This window comes from Rhinichthys klamathensis, unplaced genomic scaffold, assembly GCF_029890125.1.
Source record: "Rhinichthys klamathensis goyatoka isolate OS25496 unplaced genomic scaffold, OSU_Roscu_1.1 h1tg000578l_1, whole genome shotgun sequence".
NCBI lineage: Eukaryota > Metazoa > Chordata > Actinopteri > Cypriniformes > Leuciscidae > Rhinichthys > Rhinichthys klamathensis.
In genome coordinates, this window is record NW_026607042.1 from 316916 (window position 1) to 339940 (window position 23025).

At 40.6% G+C, this 23025-nt stretch overlaps 2 protein-coding genes across 2 annotated transcripts in view; one reads left to right on the forward strand and one right to left on the reverse strand.

Annotated features, from left to right (window-relative positions):
* Positions 1 to 11653, reverse strand: part of si:ch211-262h13.5 (uncharacterized protein LOC571127 homolog) — a 33854-nt gene extending 22201 nt beyond the window's left edge. The window contains exons 1-2 of the mRNA XM_056240004.1: positions 11078 to 11653; positions 10788 to 10898 (exon numbers count right to left, since the gene is read on the reverse strand). Coding sequence (XP_056095979.1) covers positions 10788 to 10898; positions 11078 to 11272 — 306 coding nt within the window. The 5' untranslated portion in view covers positions 11273 to 11653. The remainder of the gene's footprint in view (positions 1 to 10787; positions 10899 to 11077) is intronic.
* Positions 11654 to 12669: 1016 nt separating this feature from the next.
* The window catches only part of anos1b (anosmin 1b), a 79038-nt gene continuing 68682 nt past the window's right edge, over positions 12670 to 23025 (forward strand). The window contains exon 1 of the mRNA XM_056239989.1: positions 12670 to 12955. Within this exon, the coding sequence (XP_056095964.1) occupies positions 12767 to 12955 (189 nt within the window). The 5' untranslated portion in view covers positions 12670 to 12766. The remainder of the gene's footprint in view (positions 12956 to 23025) is intronic.

The window sequence follows — 23025 nt, forward strand, 5'->3', positions numbered from 1 at the left end:
GCTTCGTGGAGGGCTTTGCGAAAATGGCCGCACCCCTACATAAGTTAGTAGCGGAGTTGGGTGGTATGAAGGCTCGGAAAAGGACCGGACGGGATTTCGCTGAGGCCTGGACAGAGGCCTGTGAGCAGAGCTTTGAAGGACTGAAAGTTAAACTCACCTCCACTCCAGTATTGGCTTATGCCAATTTCGCATTACCTTTCATCCTGGAGGTTGATGCTAGCCATAGTGGCTTGGGGGCAGTTCTATCACAGGAACAGGACGGTAAAGTCCGGCCTATAGCCTATGCAAGTCGTGGTCTTCGCCCCCCTGAACGTAATATGCTTAATTACAGTTCAATGAAGTTAGAGTTCTTGGCCTTGAAGTGGGCAGTTACCGAGAAGTTTCGTGAGTATCTCTTGGGACAAAAATGCATCATTTACACCGACAACAATCCTTTGAGTCATCTTGCCTCTGCTAAGTTGGGAGCCGCGGAGCAGCGATGGGTGGCCCAACTGTCATGTTTCGATTATGAAATTCGATACCGGTCTGGCAGAGTAAATAGGAACGCTGATGCTTTATCCCGGCAGTATGTACCAGAGAATACCACCACCTCCGTTCCAGAATCTCTGCAGCAGACCAGAGCTGTACTACCATCTCAGGTAATCCAAACAGCCATCTTGGCTTTACCCCATCATTCTGCCTCTGACATATGTTCTCTACAGTGGTCAGACCCAGATATTCAAGCTATTTGGACTCTTCGCAAGCAGAAGATGTATCCTAGTTCGGTGATGCGTCAAGCACTATCCACCCAGTCATTGGCGTTACTACGGCACTGGGATCGACTGGTGGAGATGGATGGGGTACTATACCGTCGCACCCTTCGACCTAATGGGGGTGAGGAGGTATTGCAAGTAGTTCTACCAGCAGTGTTAAAGCAAGATGTAATCACCCAGTTACACCATGACCATGGGCATCAGGGGGTAGAACGGACACTGGAGTTGGTCCGTCAACGCTGCTTTTGGCCGGGAATGGCAGCGGAAGTAAAGCGCTGGTGCCAAGAGTGCGAGAGGTGTCAAGTGGCGAAGCATACGAATCCCGCTGCCCCTAGCTTCATGGGACATCTTTTGGCTTCACGGCCTAATGAGATTTTGGCCATGGACTTTACCGTATTGGAGCCCTCACATAACGGCCTAGAAAATGTGCTTGTCATGACAGACATTTTTAGTAAGTTTACAGTGGCCATACCTACCCGGGACCAGAGGGCCTCTACTGTGGCCCAGGTTCTCGTGACGGAGTGGTTTTGCAAGTTCGGGGTGCCTGGTCGTCTCCACTCCGACCAGGGTCGTAGTTTCGAGGGCAACCTAATTCAGCAGCTTTGCTGTCTGTATGGAGTTACACGGTCACGGACCACACCGTACCACCCCGCTGGAAACGGTCAATGTGAGCGTTTCAATAGGACAATGCATAACTTGCTGCGCACCCTACCTGCCTCAAGAAAAAGAGACTGGGCCTCCTGCCTTCCGCAGTTAGTCTTCTGTTACAATACTACTCCACATCAGTCGACTGGGGAGTCTCCACACTTTCTGATGTTTGGTCAAGATCCCCAGCTACCGGTAGACTTCTTGTTGGGCAGAGTGCGTGAGTCAGAGGCTGGTACAGTACATGACTGGGTTCGAGAACATGAGGCCCGACTGCAGGTCGCCTTTGAGGGTGCTAGAGGGAGACTAGCAAACGCTGCTGCACGCCGCAAGGACTATCATGATAAGAGGGTGAAGGAAATGCCACTGTCTGAGGGTCAGCGAGTTTACCTGCGTAACGTGGGTGTAAGGGGACGTAACAAAATTCAAGACCTTTGGAGCTCTGTGGTTTATCAGGTAAGTAAGTAAGTAAAGTAAGTAAAATTTATTTGTATAGCACTTTTCTCAGATGAGGATCACAAAGTGCTTCACAACAAAAGAAAGCATTAGCAGCTCTCATAAATACATCTCAATCACAAAACAAAGTAAAATAAAATATAAGTAAAATAAGCAACACTCAAACACATACACAATAGACCGGCCTCAAACCATCCTCCAAACTAATCAAAAGCCTCTTTAAAAAGCAAAGTTTTCAACTGACTTTTAAATTTTTCCACACAATCCAAGCAGCGTATGGAAGGAGGCAAAGCGTTCCACAACCTGGGTGCAACAACTTGGAATGAACGATCCCCCCTAGTTTTAAAATGTGCAAAGGGGGCTACTAATAGTCTCTGACCTGTTGATCTCAGACTACGTGACGATGTACGCAGCTGTATCAGGTCAGAGATATATAAGGGTGCCTGTCCTTGCAGGGCTCTAAAAGTTAGGACCAGAATTTTAAAATGCATTCTGAATAGCACTGGTAACCAATGGAGTGAAGCTAAAACTGGAGTAATATGTGCCCTTTTACTCGTGTGGGTTAAAAGCCTAGCAGCAGAATTTTGGACAGTCTGAAGACGACCAAGATCCTTCTTATTAAGGCAGATAAAAAGACTGTTACAATAGTCCAAGCGAGACGAGATAAAAGCATGAATGATCATCTCAAGCTCGGCCTTTGACACCAAGGCTCTTATCTTCGAAATGTTCCTTAACTGAAAGAAACAGTTTTTAATAAGATGTTTTGAATGTTTCTCCAGAGACATGGCCGCATCAAAAACAACTCCCAAACTCCTGAGACTGGGCTGAACAGACGAACCTAAGTCACAAATGTGTTTCTTTATCTGAGGGATGCTCTGCTCAGGGGCAATGATTAAAGTTTCAGTCTTAGCTGAATTCAACATTAAAAAGTTGTCATTTAGCCACTGCTTAATCCTACTCAGACAGTTCATTAAAGATGATAATTTAAATAACTCATTGGGCTTAAACGAGCAATATAACTGAATGTCGTCTGCATACAGGTGATAAGAGACATCTTGAAACTGGCTTATAATCTGGCCTAAAGGAAGCATATATAGAAGGAAAAGAATCGGTCCCAGGACAGAACCCTGCGGAACACCACTCAATAAACCTGCAGTATCTGACATGTTCTGATTTATATAGACACTAAAACTTCTACCAGTAAGGTAAGATGAAAACCATTTCAGAGCTGATCCAGATATCCCCAATAGAGCCTGTAATCTATTAAGCATAATATTGTGGTCAATGGTGTCAAAGGCAGATGTAAGATCCAGCAAAACCAACACTGTATGCTTCCCAGAATCAGCAGACATCAAAATATCGCTTGATACTTTCACCAGAGCAGTTTCCGTAGAATGTTTTTTACGAAAACCTGACTGGTATTTATCAAAAATATCATTATTCTCTAGGAAGGTAGTAAGCTGCTCTGCTACCACTTTCTCTAAAATCTTAGCCATAAAAGGGAGTTTAGATATCGGCCTGTAATTCGAAGGTTGCAATGGGTCCAAACTGGGCTTCTTAAGAACAGGTTCAACAATGGCATGTTTAAAAAAGTCAGGAACCACCCCAGTTAAAAGTGAAGTATTAATCATTTCTACAACGCAGGGGCCAATACTATCAAAAACCTGCTTAAACAGCATAGTTGGAAGAACATCACTCTGGCCATAAGATGGCTTCAGCTTATCTAATAGGGTAGAGACATCGAATAATGACACAAGTTTAAAAGAGAAACACGGATAGGAAAGACCCAAAGTACAGGCCTTGTGTACAGGCGGGGGTAAGATGGTAGCTCTGATATCCTTAATTTTCTCAACAAAAAAGTTAAGAAATACATTGCTATTTGACAAAGAGAGCACCGCAATTGGAGAAACAGATGGAGAAACAATAAAATTTATAGTGTCAAATAAAAATTTTGGGTTTTTCTTGTTAGAAGAAATTAGCTGAGAGAAGTAGTTGGTTCTAGCATTCTTCAGAAATTCATTTAGAGAAGTGGTTAATTCCCTGAGATAGAGCCTGTAAACTTCAAGTTTAGTTCTTTTCCATAAACGTTCTATTTTCCGACGTTTACTTCTAAGGCTCTGAATAGATGAATTTATCCATGGGCAGGGCTTTTTAACAGACACAATGTTTGATTTCATAGGGGCCACTTCATCTAGAATTTTGGAACATTGGCTGTTAAAAGATTCCACATACACATTTACATCACTACAACATCTTAGCTGGCATGGATCAAACATAGTAGAAAACCTCCCAGCAACATCCTGGTTAAAAACTCTCCTCTGAGCCTTAATTCTCAGAGGCGGGGGGTCCCGTGGTAGATTTAAGCTAAAGAAAACACAACTATGATCACTCACATGGACATCCTCCACACTCACATTTACTATCTCAAGACCTAATGAGAAAACAAGGTCCAAGGTGTGCCCCTTTAAGTGAGTAGGACCTGAGACATGTTGCGTAAAATTAAAAGAGTCAGTGATAGATAGGAGATCTGAAGCAGCATTACATGACATATCATCAATGTGAAGATTAAAATCTCCAATTATTAGAACTTTCTCCAACTTAATTATAGAGGTTAAAAAATCAGTAAAATCAGTAAGGAAGATACCTGCAGGGCCAGGAGGACGGTAAATTAACACACAGTGAAATATGTTTACAGCACCGACCTTAATCATCTGTGATTCAAACGAGGAAAATGTTTCACAGTGGATTCCTCTGCATAAAAGATAGTCTCGGTACACAACAGCAAGGCCACCACCACGGCGACCCGTTCGAGGTGTCCCAATCACTGAGCAACCTGCAGAGCAGAGCTCATTTAAGTGTACGGCCTCCTTATCCTTTTGCCATGTTTCTGTGAGGAACATAAAATCCATCTTTTCCATGAAGATAAGATCGTTGATGACATGCGCCTTGTTTGTGATGGAACGAGCATTTAGCAGCGCTAAACGGAGCGATGATGGCAGACCAGTCTCCTTAGTAGCAGGTTGTAGCGGTCGCAAACACCTAATACAGTCACGTGATTTCCAGCGGTGTCGTGGGTCCAATCGCTGGTCAGGCAGGTCAGACACAAACTGCAGTTTCCCAACTGCAAGTCCATCTCCGCCCCACGGTGACCAAAGGGGATCACATCCAGCAGGTAGGACGAGCCGTAGGCTACCCTGCGACACAGCGCCCCAGGCACCTATATACCGAGGAAAAACCGGCAGCAGCCACCGCGGCCGCCGCCCGCAGAGAAGCCCGGGCACCTCTATCGCCGAAGACAGCCTCATCGCGACCCGAACGCCAGCTCTGCAACCCCTTTTCCTTCGTCTCTTCTTTGGATTTCCACGACCCCGAAGTAAAAAACGGCAATCAAATAAGCTGGGTGTGCACTCCAGTGGGGGTGGAAAAGTTTGACTGTAACTCTCCCAACTGTTACTGAGTCCTTCCATATATACTCCAATGTTCATTAGGGTATCACGATCATATGTCAGAACAGCGGTGACACAGTGATAAAGTGGCAGGGCTAAAGTGACCATAAAAAAGACATACACAAACAAATAAGAACGACATAGATGAGACGCAGCAGCGGCCATGCCAAACAAAGGCGCCATCTTGACTACCTCAAACGTCAGACGTGTAGACGCCCCCAGGTAATGAAGGCACCTAAAGAGAAGGGAGTGGTGTACTCAATTGCACCTGTGAACGATCTGGGGAAGGTACGACATGTACATCGGACGATGCTGAAAGCCCAATTGCAGCCAGAGCCCCAGGACATCCCCCAGGATCGACCATCAGTGACAGTTGGACCACCCGAAGAGGATGTTAATGATGATTTGTGGCTTGTAGTACCTACCAGTTCAGTTGGTCCCAGTTCAAGTGCTGACCCTATGAGATATTACCGTAATCTTTCAACAGTACCAGAGGCTGCCAGGTTGCCTCTGGTTACTCCAGATGCCCAGGAGGCAAGGCCGTTGACCCCTCCGACTGCCCTGATTGATCTAGGTCCAACCTTGCCTGAGGAGACTCGACCATCGTTACGACGGACGGCTCGCTCGACTGCCGGGCAACACTCTAATTTGTACCATCTTCCGCAGACTGCACAGGGGGTCGCGGTTGGGACTGTTTGCTCGTCTAGGGTTGTGTCTCAGGCGGTTCCGGCTTTGTTTAGGCCCTGGCATTAGCCTGGTGGCATCGAGTCGTTAGTTTGTCTCTAATGTCAACATTTGAGTTGACTTATCGTCGGGGCGCCGATAAAAGAGGGGGGGGGGGGGGGGGTGGAATGTAGCAGTAGAGGAGTTTCACTTTCCTTTGTTGGCGTCATTGCCCTTATATGGGAATGGGTGGATGAGGTAATCGGGGCCAGCGTATTTAAAGGATCAAACAGGAAGCCCTAGAATGTAGGCTTTGTCACGCCCGCCCCTCTTCCGGTTTCACTATAGTCCAGGTAAGCGACGGAGGTTATGCACGGCTTCGTGTGGTTTTAAAGTGTTTAGACTGTTTTTATCTTTGAAGGATTGCTGTAACCGTTTTGGCTGCGTATCCTGGGAGTTGCGTCGAGCACTCATAGAAAGCTTGAGGTATGTCAGCGATCACAATCTGTTGTGATGTGGGTTGTATGGGGTTAGTCCAGTTTAATGGGGCTTATTGTGTGTTTTAGTGAAACAGTCGCGAGTGTATCCTGACATCGTGATGTGTGATCCGTGATGTGTGTGTGATTCTCGTGTGGTATGTATGATTTAGTAATATTTTGTATTTGTTGGTTGGAGTAGATCCTTGTCTGATTGTTATGTTTTGTTTTACAGCCTTCCGCGTACCACGTGAGTTAATTCAGGTCGTGCTGCTGTTTTTCTTAGACTAGATTATTCCTTTTGTCCTTCGTGAATAATTGTTTTCTTAGGTTTTCATGACTTTAATAGTCGTGGTGTGTTTTTGATTTCATTTTATGGTTTGGGTTATTTTGCTATTTCTGTAATGGAGTTGGACTGATCAGTGTGATTTGGGCCTTAGTGCCATGTGGTGTTATATTAGTGTCTATCTAACGGTCATCCACTGAGTATTTTGGGGTCCTCACAGCCGATGAGGTAGGACAGATTATTTATCATCTGTGCACCACCTGATCTGGTCAATCATCATATTTGTGTCTGATGTGATTGTGATTATTTTGTCTTTGTATCTTCCCTACTAATCTTTCTTTTTGTTTCCTTTTGGTTTCGAGTCAAGGCTGAGTGCGCCGAGGGGGAGGCTAGTCACCTGGGTGAACACATTTGCTGTGAGGTTGGAGCACCCGGGTTTGAGCACCTCTTCATATGTAGTTTGCCGTGCACACATAAATGGTTGAGAGCACAATTGTTTACAGCTAGTTTGCCACCCCTAACGTAAGCTCTAGCCTTGCAGTTACATTCTTTTTGTAGTAAATATTCTTTTTGTCTGTTTTATTTTGTGGGGACGGTACATTTTCTTTTTTTTGTTTATGTTTGGTTTAATGTGATTCAGTGCTTAAAAATAAGCGAGGTCTGGAGGAATGTTCTTTTTGCATTTGATGTGTTCCGTATTGTTATAATAAACTTGCTAGTGAATTATATTACGAACAAATAGTGCTAGTGGGACATTTTCCTTAAATAAAACCATTAATTTATTGGATGAAGCGACTCTGTCTTTTCTCTGCACCACCGAACCTGGGTCCCTTTTATATTTCCTTGGGTGCAATTCCCAGGGTGGCGTAGTCCGTGCATCTGGATTTAGTTATACTAAAAAAAAAATCATACCGCTCACGCTACACATAGGTCAGTGGTGCATGAAAAAAGTTTCCCTCAAGATTGTTCATGAGTAAATCTTTTGTTTCATTGGGCTGGGATTTCAATGTACATGAAATAATTCCGTGAAGGAAGGGCATACCTGTTATGTAACTGTTCAAGAAGTTGTCTGAACCCCAGGTTTCTCAACAGTATACACCCACACTCTACAGCCCAGTTCAGTTTCTAATCTTCATTTGAGTTTGCTTCATACTTTCTATGTTGTTCAAATAAAGCTAGTAGGGTAGGCTGCGAGTGTTTTTTTTTTTTTTTTTTTTTGATCGATTCTCCTCAGCAAAAATTGGGGGATAAACATGAAAACTGCTTTTTCCCATTTTTTGAACAGTCTCCATTGACATTCAATGCAACAAAGAATGCTAAAGCAAGAAAAGCCCTTTTAACGGCTTCATTATCAGTTCCAGCATGTAGGTGGGACTGTCAGTCGCCTGGTTTCAATAAACTGTTATTGATTCAAAGAGATTATAAGGGGATAATAAAGATGTTTAACAAAATTGATAACACAAGTGTAATGACTGCTTACTTTACAATGTGACCTTGTGAAAGTATAGTTTTAAGGTAAAATGGGAAATTAAATAAATAAAATGCATAAATTGCAAGATATTGAAATTATTGATGCACATTAAAAAAGTTAAGCCCCCCTTAGCACCCCTAAGACAAAAATCCTGGGGCCCCCACTGTCCACGGTGGAGCCGATGGAGGGAGGAGCCATGGTGGAGCCTTGGTGGAGAGGCCTGGCGGAACCAGGTAGACGACTGGCCGAGGTGGAGCAGAAAACCCAGGGTGACGTTGAAGCCCTGGGGGGCCACAGTGGAGCTGCATGCAGGAGTGACCGAGGTGGAGGCGTGGGCTTGGCAGAACGGGGCGGAGACGGTGGGAGTGAGGACAATGGAAAAACCAAAGGGAAGTGGTGACAGTCGTGGAGGGAGGTTTAGCGGGACCATCTGCAATTAAGGAGACTTGGGACTGGATGACGCAGATGACTTGAAACTGGGCTTAACCAGCAACGACTTGGACAACTTGGAGCTGGGCTTATTCAGCGACGACTTGGACAACTTGGAGCTGGGCTTATTCAGCGACGACTTGGACAACTTGGAGCAGGGCTTATTCAGCGACGACTTGGACAACTTAGAGCTGGACTAAACCAGCGACGACTTGGTCAACTTGGAGCTGGGCTTATTCAGCGATGACTTGGACAACTTGGAGCTGGGCTTATTCAGCGATGACTTGGACAACTTGGAGCTGGGCTTATTCAGCGATGACTTGGACAACTTGGAGCTGGGCTCATTCAGCGGTGACGTGGACAACTTGGAGCTGGGCTTATTCAGCGGTGACGTGGACAACTTGGAGCTGGGCTTATTCAGCGGTGACGTGGACAACTTGGAGCTGGGCTTATTCAGCGGTGACGTGGACAACTTGGAGCTGGGCTTATTCAGCGGTGACGTGGACAACTTGGAGCTGGGCTTATTCAGCGGTGCAGCGATGACTTGGACAACTTGGAGCTGGGCTTATTCAGCGATGACTTGGACAACTTGGAGCTGGGCTTATCCAGCGATGATTTGGACAACTTGGAGCTGGGCTTATTCAGCGATGACTTGGACAACTTGGAGCTGGGCTTATCCAGCGATGATTTGGACCACTTGGAGCTGGGCTTATTCAGCGGTGATTTGGACAACTTGGAGCTGGGCTTATCCAGGGATAATTTGGACAACTTGGAGCTGGGCTTATCCAGCGATGATTTCGACAACATGGAGCTGAGCTTATCTAGCGATGACTTGGACAACTTGGAGCTGAGCTTATCCAGCGATGACTTGGACAACTTGGAGCTGGGCTTATCCAGCAATGATTTGGACAACTTGGAGCTGGGCTTATCCAGCGATGACTTGGACAACTTGGAGCTGAGCTTATCCAGCTATAATTTGGACAACTTGACCTGGGCTTATCCAGCGATGTTTTGGACAACTTGGAGCTGGGCTTATCGAGCAATGACTTAGACAACTTGGAGCTGGGCTTAACCAGCGATGACTTAGACATCTTGGAGCTGGGCTATTCAGTGATGACTTAGACAACTTGGACCTGGGCTTATTCAGCGATGACTTGGACAACTTGGAGTTGGGCTTATCCAGCGATGACTTGGACAACTTAGAGCTGGGCTTATCCAGCGATGACTTGGACAACTTGGAGTTGGGCTTATCCAGCGATGACTTAGACAACTTTGAGCTGGGCTTATTCAGCGATGACTTGGACAACTTGGAGCTGGGCTTATCCAGCGATGACTTGGACAACTTGGAGCTGGGATTATTCAGCGGTGACTTGGACAACTTGGAGCTGGGCTTATTCAGCGGTGACTTGGACAACTTGGAACTGAGCTTATCCAGCGATGACTTAGACAACTTGGAGCTGGGCTTATTCAGCGATGACTTGGACAACTTGGAGCTGGGCTTATTCAGCGGTGACTTGGACAACTTGGAGCTGGGCTTATCCAGCGATGACTTGGACAACTTGGAGCTGGGCTTATTCAGCGATGACTTGGACAACTTGGAGCTGGGCTTATTCAGCGATGACTTGGACAACTTGGAGCTGGGCTTATTCAGCGATGACTTGGACAACTTGGAGCTAGGCTTATCCAGCGATGACTTGGACTTGCAATAATTTACAGTATGCAATAATATACAACATTAAAAAATGTTAACCTATTCATATTCACCCAAAAAAATAAAATAATGAACTTTTAAAATAGCATCATATGACCCCTTTAAGTCACTATTTATCACTATCCCTGAGAGAGAAAAAAAGCTGTTGATATGTCACTTGCCACCGTCACATGTATATTTTTCAAAATGCAAAGTACAGGTTTTTACAGTGCAATAATAAGTTAAGCAACGCCACAGATTTTAGCTTGAGATCCAAATATGCATCCATCAAATTGTCAAATTACAGTTTTGCATGCAGCATAAGTTAAATCTGCTGGTTAATTCTAAACCCATGATCAATATTTGAGAAGGTAAACAACTCTTCCACACTATCAACCATATATTTAATTCAAACTTTATACATTGCTTGAGATGTACAGTAGCAGCAAATAATCAAGGAGGTGAAGCCTTACTGTTTCCATGAAAGGTCTTATAGCACATTTTTTCCACGATTTGGGACTGAGGACATGGCACTTGGTCTCAAGGACATCTAAATCAAGATAATAGACCTTTCCAGCAAGACCCTACAGCAAGGGAAAGTGGACCTGTGAAATAAACAGTATCTTGCAAAAATGACAAATACATATATATTATGACTTTGAATCTGCAAAACAACTTGTCATTAATAATTAATTTAATAATATGAGTAGATCTACTAATGCTGTAGTTACCCTTTCACTATTGAAAATAACTTTTTACCAACCTGTTGGTACGCCTGGACGTTTGTGATTCTGTTAAGGGCAAATTTGTAACCTGTTTGTCTGTCCTCATTTATGTACGTGACGGCCAGTCGGGACAACTTCTCCACAATCTTGTCATCACAGGGAACGTGAACTAAATTTGTCCCCAAGACACACAAAATGTTTGCGGCCAAAAAAATCCAAATCAGAGTCAACATCTTTAATTCGTTTTACAGAAAATGTCCTGCAGAAGATAAGCAGCTTTATTTCAAATGCAGTCGGTTTATACCATGAGATGAATGTGACTTTGGAATCAGGTTTGATAAACATTAACAAGATGATCAATGTGTGTGACCTGACTGTGATGTAAACAGCATGTGTGCCATAGTCAACGCTAGGCTCAAAACATACCCCAAACCTATTCAAATTGATTCATAATATACACTAATGAAGTGTTAATAATGCATCACAGAGTGTTAATAAAAATACAAGCAGAATAATCAATTAATAACTAAGATACAAATAAACACTTTACCTCAGGAATGCTCAGCTCTCAGTCTACAGCAGAGTTTAGCTCCAGCCCTGCAAGCAGCACAAATACTTTAATGTTCATGTGAAGATAAAGAGCTTGATTGGTTGGTTCAGGTGTGTTTGTTTAGAGATGGATAAACCTTTTAGTCTGTTTTCTCATGTAGTCGTCATTCTACCACACGATGGCGCTGGAATCGCAATGACGCCAGTAAAAGCTCATCAACAGATGCTGTAGTAGAACTGTAGATGCCCACATGCGCATATAGGGAAGACAACACACTGGATCCAATATTGCGCATCATTATCTACCTCATGAAAGAAAGCAGGCTGTGGTTAAATGTCGTCACCAAGATGTCAACACAAAAGTTCTATACATCATTGATGGCATCACATGGTAACCTTGGCACTTTGATATTTATTATGATTATCATATCCATGAATCATTTAGCATAACATATACGTTTTATTTTAGTTTAACATAAAAGGGAGACTGAAGAAACTTCAGAGATTAAAATAAAACAATGGGTTGTCTTTTATTAATTGTTAATAAAATAATCTCAAATTAACGTGATTCATGAAGCTCCCATAAACAACTGTGGGAAACACTTGTTTCCTGTGGTGAAAATCCAGCTTTTAATGTTGTTTTAATGTCTACGTGCATGGTGTTTTTAATATGCTTTCAGAAAAACCATGTGTAAGTTCATAAGTCGACAGCATTGCTGAGTATTTTCTCCTTAAAACTGCAGTGAACCAAAGACAGTCTCAAAAACACGGTTTGAAATCGCTGGTGTTTCTGACGTCACAAACGACCTTGTAACCAATCAAGCAATTACGTGATAAAATTAAAGGTAATTTACTCTGGCATTGTTTACATGTTATTTTCTGCGACTATATCGACTATTTTATTTGTCGTATAGCTGCGTTGTTTTGTGGAAAAGAGATTGAACGTCTTTCACTATAACTATAAAGCGCCGGAATTTTCAGATACTTAGTTTTCACCCTTAACGTTTTAAATTCGTTTATAGACCTGAATCCAAAATGACAGACTACAGATGACAGATTTTGCGCGAGAGGGAGTGTCCGAGCGCGCGCACCAACACACACACACCAGTCAACACGAGCCTCACGCGCATCCAGTAGCCTACATTCAACCGCACAACGATCCACACACATTTGCGCGAATGTCCTCTGTGAATATGATGTTTATGAGGAAGGTCTGCTGCGTTCTGCTCTGTTGTGTGTTCGAGGCGAGCGTTGCGCGCAGGGCTGAAGAAGCGGAGACTTTGGAGAAGATTGAGAGCGCGCGTTGCGTCTCGCGCTGCCTCACGCTCCACATCACGCAGATCACAGCGTCATTCAAACACCTGCAGGTAAGCAAGAACTGAGAACTTCTTCTCAAGAACAAGAACAAGAACTCTCTGTGAGTTAGTTTGAAAGTACATCTTTGTATAACCTTCATGAAAAATCTTTGTTGACACTTATATTGTCACAATAGGAACTTGCTGGTTCTTGACCATAAATAAATACATAAATATTATTAAATGTTAAAATGTCCATCTTCCCACAAACAACGTACAGTGCAAACACTTAAAAGTAAAAAAATATCAAATAATTGTTTGGGTCAACAGAAATAGTATGCCAGTGTGATTTCTTTTTTGTGTGTGTCCACTTGTTTACAATGCTGTTGCAAAAATAGATGAAGATATTTGAATGATGATATTAGGTAATATAGTGTTTTAAACGAAGTGTTTGAATACCTAGGTGATTGAAACCAACATAGATAACTACTCCATAAATATCAATTTATAGAATTGGTATTTTGATTTAAAAACTTCCCCAGCATGTGACAACTAGCCCCAGTCTGCCCTACCCCTTTACTGTCAAATGCCGAGCTGGGATCCTTTCTGAGCATATGCACTTGGTTTAGTGGATGGGAAACACATTGCTTCGTGTGTGTGTGTGTGTGTGTGAATGAAGTGTTTATTGGCTGTTTTCACCTGTTTTCTCCATGAGGTTATTCCCTCACTGACTGGAGATCAGCTTTAGTGCAGTTGTAGTTAATTATGTGGTATTTAGAGCGAGGATCTGGTCTGACGGGCCACCATGCTCACGACTCTCCTCTCCGTCTCTCTGTTCTGTTTGCTGTGCATCTCTTTAACTGAAATCAGCTTATGTTTGTGGCAACTCAGTGAACCGATTGTCTCAACCCAACCATAATTAAATCATAATTAGAGGCACTTTATAAAAAACTATCCACTTTAGTAGTTCCAGACATTAAACTTTGTCTCTGAACTACTTCTAATGTAATGTTCTCCTCCAGTCCTGTCTGTAAATCTTGATTTGACTTGTAAATCTCTGATTTCATCATAGAATTGCATCTGGATACCAGAGACCCATTTTGTCGCATACTTTTTGCATTTGCATGTTGGGTCTAAACAGCTAAATATATTACTTTAGAATTAATTACAAATTACTTTATTTTTAGGATCGGTTGAGGCTTTTTCTAGATGCGGATTAAACATGCTATATTAAAAGGGCAGAGAGTGTACAGTCTTATTGGTAGTTGGAGCATGATTAAAATTAGCCAAAATATTTCATAAACGAACACGCAAGGGGAGGGAGATTTGTAGAACATGAGTTCTGTGGTGCAGATGCCATGATGTTCAGTCTTAAAGTCCCCCTGTAGTCAATAATGGTCCCTTAAAACTCATCTTTGATCACCAGAATTACATATTTAAATGTTTTTCCTGTGAAAAAAAAAAATCCCTATACCTTAAAATATCTTGAATGTAACTCGACACCCTTGCCTCATTTAGTATATGTGGTTCTATGAATATGCAAATGAGCCCCGCCTCCACTCACTCACTCAGCTCAGAGATCCACTGGTTGACGATCACACGTTGATCTGATTGGTTACAAGGTCGTTTGTGACGTCAGAAACACCAGCGATTTCAAACCGTGTTTTTGAGACTGTCTTTGGTTCACTGCAGTTTTAAGCAGAAAATACTCAGCAATGCTGTCGACTTATGAACTTACACATGGTGTGTCTTAAAGCAGATTAAAAACACCACATAGACACATAAGCAACATTAAAAGCTGGATTCACACCACAGAGGGTCTTTAACCATCGATGCCAATGAAGAACCTTAATTTTTAAGAGTGTATAAAGAAGGGAATGGAAAGCTTCCATGGATGTTAAAAAAATCCTTCAGGGAACCATAGATGCCAATAAAGGACCTTTATTTTAGAGGTCTGCTCATTACCCATAATGCAACATGTTTTAGAACGAGACCACTGACACTCATATATGATGGAGTGTTGCCTTGTAAAGGACTCGCTAACACATTCTTCTGCGAACTTTGGTAAGGCTTCTGTAAAAGCACAACAATCCTTAAGGATGAGATTACTCACTGCAGACTACAATTCCTCTCAGAGAGTTTCTTTATGCTAAAACAGAATTCCAGCCATAATTTCTGTTTGTGAGACGGGTTTCATGTTACTGCTCAAAGCATAGCTGGGGGTTTGAAGAAGGTTTCCTCCCATTTTTCCTCAGCCCTTTAAAAGTAAAAAAACCAAATCCAGCTCAGCGTCAAAAATGTTTGATAAGTCTCTCTCTCTCTCTCTCTCTCTCTCTCTCTCTCTCTCTCTCTCTCTCTCTCTCTCTCTCTCTCTCTCTCCCTCCCTCCCTCCCTCTCATCCTTTGTGGCTGCAGGTGGACAGTTTACGACGTCTCGAGACAATGGTGTTTGTTGTGTTAATGGTGCGCATATCCAGTGTCAGCACAAGTAGTTATATTGTGATAAAAATGTACGTTATGGCACATGACAGGTGTAGAGTGACGGACATCAAACATTTTCATTTAGGTAGAGTTACACTCCTCCTTTGTTCTCCTCAGCTTAAAGAGGTGTTCACACGTTGCCCAGTCCAGGCGCTGAGGGTTTGGCTGATCCGCATGAGTCATTACGACACCCTTCTGGAGAAACTGCATGTAGAATATCAGTAATCAAGTCAGCTTCATTTATACAGCGCTTTTAACAATACAGACTGTTTCACAGCAGCTTTACAGTGATAATAGGAGATTACAGTAACAGAGATTGTTTTGGCTTTATGGCAGATCTAGAATAAAGTTAATAAAGTTAGTTTTTATTGATTAAGTACATTTGGATTACACAGTTTTAACACAAACAAACTAATAAACTTAATGTGAAGCATATTTCATATAAGTGAAACAGGTAAGAAATTAGTATGATTTTTGTAATAGTACTAATAAACTGAATGTGTTTTAAAAACACAATAACCAAGTTTATATATGTATAATCCAAAATTCAATCTCATACATTTTATCTAATGAATATTGCTTGTTCTAAAGCTATTTCTATTTTAACCATGCTCTAGTGAAAATCAGATGTACTAATATGTATTTAAAATGCATTTATTAGGATACTACAAATACATCTATATTAATGTACTTAATGTAAATACCCTGTTGGTATACTAAACTGATATACTTAAAGTCTGCTAAATTGGAACAAGTAATTTTGTGCCTAATATACTTTAGGTTTCCAAAAATAGTGCCGAGGTCCAACTAAAGATATACTGAAGTGTATTTGATTGTGCTGAAGTGGAAATGCAAGTATACTTTAGGCACACTTTAAATATCTTGCATTTTAAGACTTATATTTTACAGATCATACTATCCTTACTAATAGTGATTAAAACACATTTTAAGCTTAATTTTAAGAAATGTGCATTGTGCAATAAAGCCTACTCCACATAAAGTTTCATTATAATATTTATATCAGTAAGTCTCAAACAATATCTCAGTTAATATGTTAATGGGTTTGTAGTATACTTAAATGTATTTTAAATACATTTTAGTATAGGTATTTTTCACTAAATAAATAATTGTTTTCAGATTTATGCTGATTCTAATCAATTTTAATAAATGCATTTTTAAAATGTGATTATTTAAATACAATCAAATATGCAAGAGTTAATAAAGCATTGCATTATTTTGAGTGTATACATTTGATTTATGCTTGACTGACAAATATGCATCACTTTTGTTTTTAAATTTACAATTTATTAGTTTATTTATTTATGGAAATTTGATATGCAATTCAAATACATCAATCTTAAATGTAGGCCTAAATATTGCTTTTAATGTGTGTTTTATCATTGACGGTCATGTAGCTTAGTATTCTGATTCTTTTTTTAAAACTAAATATAAATAGTAAATATTGCATTATAGCAGATGCTTCATCAGAGACCGATTTATTTGAGGAGGCTCTTAAAAACATGAAATGCACTTTGTGATGCACAGAATAGTTTGAGTAAAGGACTTGGGACTTTGCATTCCTGTCCAGACATGGTTTTCCTGTGGCTATAGTAATTAGTTGCATGGCATTTATGGCTCAGGTGATTGGCTTTTAATAACTGAGTTGGCATGAGCTAAGATGGCATCATGAGGCCACAAACGCTCATTAAATATAAATCACTGTGTGCTCGACTGTCTGTCTGATGTGTCACGAGGACTGCACAGTGCCTGCTGTACGTCTGTAGATCTGCTCAATCGACCACAGTGAATGTGTGGACCCAATCTCTCATGAAAGGGCTTACATTTACATTTGAACCTTATTTATTTGTCTGAATCGTTTAATTTGTTTTTTAAAAATCATTTCAAATTGAATACTCCCCCTAAATGATGATTGCTGTTTCACAAGGTGTACCTCAAGGGTCGGTTCTTGGACCACTTCTTTTTCTAATCGATATGCTTCTGTGTGGTTAGATCATTCGATGTCCTGAGGCGTTTTCACACCAAGACCAATATTCAGTGAGAAAATTTGGTGTGATAAATATTTTAATTGAAATAATATTTAATTTTGATACGTTTATTCAGACCTAACATTCTTACAGAGAGGTGTCCTAATCTCTTTTCCATTGCACTGCCGATAAAGCTGGCCGGCCAGTAGATTCACACATTTGGCCTCATGCTTAGAGTTGCTGCGGTTACACACTGTACAGTAAAACTACGACTGGGTGGCGTTCACAGTCAGATGTGTTTGCTAAGCTACAGAGAATAACAGAAGAAGAATCCAGAACCGGATGTCTTGTCTTTCTACTCTTGTGTTTGTTGTTGTGTGATAAACACAGTAAAGAATACATACTTTCTTCTCCGCGAAGCGTTGTGCAGCATTGCTGTGTGTACCGTAGTAACTAGGGTATCTATTGCTTTTCCATAAGCGCCATCTTCTGTCAGAGAGTGAATTTACATGTGCCTGTCAGCCAGTTTTTACGCATGGGTCTGAACAGAAATTCGGACCACATTTTCATTCATCTTGGTGTGAACAGGCCTTTCCTTTTCATAGTTATGCGGATGCCAGAAAAATCTACATACTAAAGCCTACAGTCTAAAGTTTTGTTTTCCCACCTCTGTAATATTGCCCATTTATGCTCTTCAATACAGTCTAGAGTTGTTTCATAATAGTTTCATAACTTCTGACTTAGATTACTGTAAATCGCTGTTTGTACATTTAGTTGAAAACTCTGCTGCTTCAAGTGAACTGCTTCAAAATGTTGATGAGTCCATCTAGATCTTTAAAGTCCCCTTGTGGTGAAAATCCAGCTTTTAATGTTGTTTATGTGTCTATGTGGTGTTTTTAATATGCTTTAAGACAAACCATGTGTAAGTTCATAAGTCGACAGCATTGCTGAGTATTTTCTCCTTAAAACTGCAGTGAACCAAAGACAGTCTCAAAAACACGGTGTGAAATCGCTGGTGTTTCTGACGTCACAAACGACCTTGTAACCAATCAGATCAACGTGCCGGCGGGCTTTAGCATATCATTAACAGCGAACTAGCAGGGGAGTCTCGAGAGATGCAGGTTATCCCGGTATATTTTTCTGTTGATATGAAATATCAGGTAGATTTAGCATATAGCAGGTGTATGATGTATGTTACGATGTTATGATGAACTATATGCCTTTCTTATATGCTGTTCTAAGCGTTTCTGAGTTAGAAGGCAGACTGAGACGTTATGTGTCCGACGTCGTAAAGAGCGATACCATTGTGCAGCGTTTACCTCAGTTGATCGAGTGGATCTCTGAGCTGAGTGAGTGAGTGGAGGCGGGGCTAATTAGCATATTCATAGAACCGCGTATACTAAATGAGGCAAGGGTGTCGAGTTACATTCAAGATATTTTAAGGCATGAAGTCATTTTTTTTACAGGAAAAAATAATTAAATATGTCATTTTGGTGATCAAAGATGAGTTTTAAGGGATAAAAGTATTTACTACAGGGGGACTTTAAGACTGAATTAAAAACTCATCTTTATTTTTCATGATTCTTGTTAAAACTTTGACTTTGTATTACACTGTAGATGTCTCAATTTTGTTTCCTGAATGCTCATGCTTGAAAGTACTTTATATGTTGATCTTGAATTTTTTAATGGCAGCGGCTATTTGCATTAAGTGAAAATAGTGATATATTCTATTTACACTAATAGCAGTATTGTCTTTGCAACAAGTATAAAGAGTTGTTAGATACTAATTGCACCTCAGTATTTTAGTACATTATAAAACAGTATGCAATAATTACATATTGAGTGTAAATGATTATATTTATTAAATAAATGCTGCCTTATTAGGAGAATAAAGCCCTCCCTACACCTATCCCTAACCCTACCCGATAAGCACTTCATTATTAAATAACCGTTAGGCACTTTAATTCCACTTTTCACATATTTTCTTCATAGTTATTGAAAATAAATGGCTTTCCAATCTGATATGTGATGGGAAAAGGGAGTTCGGCAAAAGGCGGATTTGAACTCTGGTTCGAAATGTACTTTTGTCTAGCCCAACCAGGCATGCTATTTGCACTTGGTGTAAATAGACACTACAGTTTTGGCATATGCTTTGTAAAGTGTCCTTGGGTTCTTGAATAGAGCCATATAAATAGATATTAGTGATATTATTAATAGTGATGCTTGCCAAGCAATGCATCACTATTATTATCTTGCATGTTTATTATTATTCTTCCTCTTTAATACAAATTTTGGCATCTAACTTGTCATACACCCATGAATTAGGTAATCGTCCAGCTTATTGAGGACATTTTTTAAGGCATGTGAAAAATTGGGTGAAAGATCCCATAGATTTGACATTGAGAAGGAATTAGTGGGATGATATCTGTGCATTAGATTGTCTCAGAAACTTGTGGTGGGCTCCTTTGCCTCGGCCTTGCAAGCAGACGGTGACACAACCTTATTCATCCTCTACAAACCTATTTATCAAATACTCGGATAACTCTCTTGTGTACATTTTCAGGTTGGACTAAACAAATGTCTCCAGCCTGATACTCTGCATTGCATTCTTTAAGGGTGTGCATTGTGTTTCTCATTTGTGTTGTTGTATGGCTTTACTAAAATAACTAATTTCAATTATTATGTGCATAGTGATGTGTTACGGTCAAAACCACAAGAGCTTCTGGTAATCTGTGTTAAAATATAAAGGCTGGTTAGTCACAGACACTGTAAAAATCCAGCAGAACAACTTTATTGAAATGCTGTTTACAGGAAGAGACCACACCACAGAGAGCTGTGCTAATCTGTTTCTCTTTAGCTCTTTATTTGAAACAATACTGAAAAGGGAGGCTTTTAAAAAACGGGCAAGAATTGGTGAGGCTATAAAGGCGGTTCAGGGAAATGTCGTCAGGTTGGTAGACACACTCTCTCACAATAGGGCATGTGGTGAAGACTGAGGTCCGAGCAAACATCACGTGATCACGGGACACTGAACAATGTTAAGCTTTGTAGAAATAAGAAATGGGTTCATGGCATGGAACATATAGTTATTTTCCGCAGCACTAAAATGGAAGCAATGTGGCATAATTCTCTGGTGGCTTTGATGGTGGTCTGTGGTGGGATCATGAAAGAAAGGTATGAAAACTCATATGAGCTGAACGACCATTTAAACTGTCCAAGAATGAAAGGAATGAATGAGAGGAAGTTACAATGCCAATGACTGATAAAAAAAAAAAAAGGTTTAAATACTTTTATGTTGTGGTTGATTTTAATATGGTTTGTATTTTGTCTCAAGTATCTTGTTTCAGAAATATGTACAAATTGTTGTCCCTTTACTTCGATATATTTATTAAACTGTCATCTAACATTAAAGTAACATAGAATGAAAAGTAGCCTGTCCCACACAAGTACTGGTATGAATATTAGACATCATAGCAGTATGGATTAGACTATGCTCATCTATAAAATGTCTTGTTACACCACTGTATACAAATATTGATGTTGTCTTGATATTTTTTATTTGCAATGAAGGGATTGATTGTCTTACAAAAATGTTGTAATTTACTGAGTTTTGATTTGCTGAAAAACATTGACGGATAATTAAAAAAATGTCCCGTTATTAAAGGGATAGTTCACCAAAAAATTAGAATTACCCCATGAATTACTCACCTTCAAGCCATCCTAGGTGTATATGATATCAGTTTGTTGTCAAGTCACCTTTATTTATATAGCGCTTTTTACAATACAGAGTGTTTCAAAGCAGCTTTACAGAGATAACAGGAAAATAATGCGACAAAGTTTGTTTCTAGAAGAAAATAGCGTCACAGTCCAGCTTAAGTAAGTTCAGTGATGGTTCATTTTTATTTATTTTTTAAGTTATTAATTAGGTTAATTTATATATATGTAGCCACTCTGGAGTAAACCAGCTCAGTTCAGTTCTTGTATAATAGTGTCAATGCAGGCAGATCAATATTATTGTTGGATATTAAATTAAATGTTAAATTTAATGTCCCCAACTAAACAAGACAAAAGCCAAAAGCCGAAGGCGATAAAGGCGACAGTGACGAGAACCAAAACTCCATCAGTGACAGAATGGAGAAATAAACCTCGGGAGAAACCGGACTCAGTCGCTCAGTTCTCCTCTGGCCAACGAACATACAGTGTGTGATTATGATTCAGGAGCATTACAGGTCAGGTGGAGGATTGGATCAGAACATCAGAATATTATCCAGTTCATCTGGCTGAAGATCGGAGTCACGCCGGTATGGAGACAGGTTTGTGCAGTTTTATGCAGCCTAATAATCATTTAACTGATTTGAATAATAGGAATGTATAATGTATTATGTGAATGCCAGGTAAAAGAGATGTGTTTTTAGTCTAGATTTAATGTTAGGAAGACTGTTCCAGAGTTTTGGTGCTAAATAGGAAAAGGATCTACCGCCAGCAGTCGATTTTGATATTCTAGGTATTATCAACTGGCCGTAACTTTGAGATCGCAATAGACGAGAAGGACTATAATGCGTTAAGAGCTCGCTCAAGTACTGGGAGCTAAACCATTTAGTGCCATATTTTAATATTTATAGGATGTTTAATAGGCAGCCAATGCAGTGTTGACAGAACCGGGCTAATATGGTCATACTTCCTGGTTCTGGTAAGAACTCGAGCTGCTGTGTTTTGGACCAGCTGTAGTTTGTTTATTAAGCGTGCAGGGCAACCACCCAGTAGAGTATTACAATAATCTAGCCTTGATGTCATGAACGCATGAACTAACTGTTCCGCATTTGTCATTGAGAGCATATGGCGTAATTTAGATATATTTTTAAGATGGAAAAATGCGGTTTTACAGATACTAGAAACGTGACTTTCAAATGAGAGATTGGTATCAAAGAGCACACCCAGGTTCCTAACCGACGACGAAGACTTGACAGAGCAGCCATCAAGTGTTAGACAGTATTCTAGGTTATTACGTGAGGACGTTTTTGGTCCAATCATTAGAATAATGATTTTCTTCAGAATTTAGTAGTAGTAAATTACTAGTCATCCAAATTTTTATATCAGCTATGCATTCCGTTAATTTTGTGAATTGGCAAGTTTCGTCAGGGCGTGAAGAAATATAGAGAGTATCATCAGCATAACAGTGAAAACTATTTCCATGTTTCCTAATGATATCTCCCAAGGGTAGCATGTACAGAGTGAACAGCAGCGGTCCTAGTCCTGAGCCTTGTGGTACGCCATACTGAACTTGTGATCGATAAGACATCTCTTCATTTACTGCTACAAACTGATAACGGTCAGATAAGTATGATTTAAACCATGCTAGTGCAACTCCACTAATGCCAACAAAATTTTCTAGTCTATTTAAAAGAATATTGTGGTTAATTGTGTCAAATGCAGCACTAAGATCGAGTAACACTAATAGAGAGATACAACCACGATCAGATAAGAGCAAATCATTTGTGACTAATGAGAGCAGTCTCAGTATTATGGTACGGTCTAAATCCTCGCAAATATCATTTCTTTCTAGAAAGGAACACAGTTGTGAAGATACTGCCTTTTCTAGTATCTTTGACAAAAAGGGTAGATTTGAGATCGGCCTGTAATTGACTAATTCTCTATGATCAGGTTGCGTTTTTTTAAT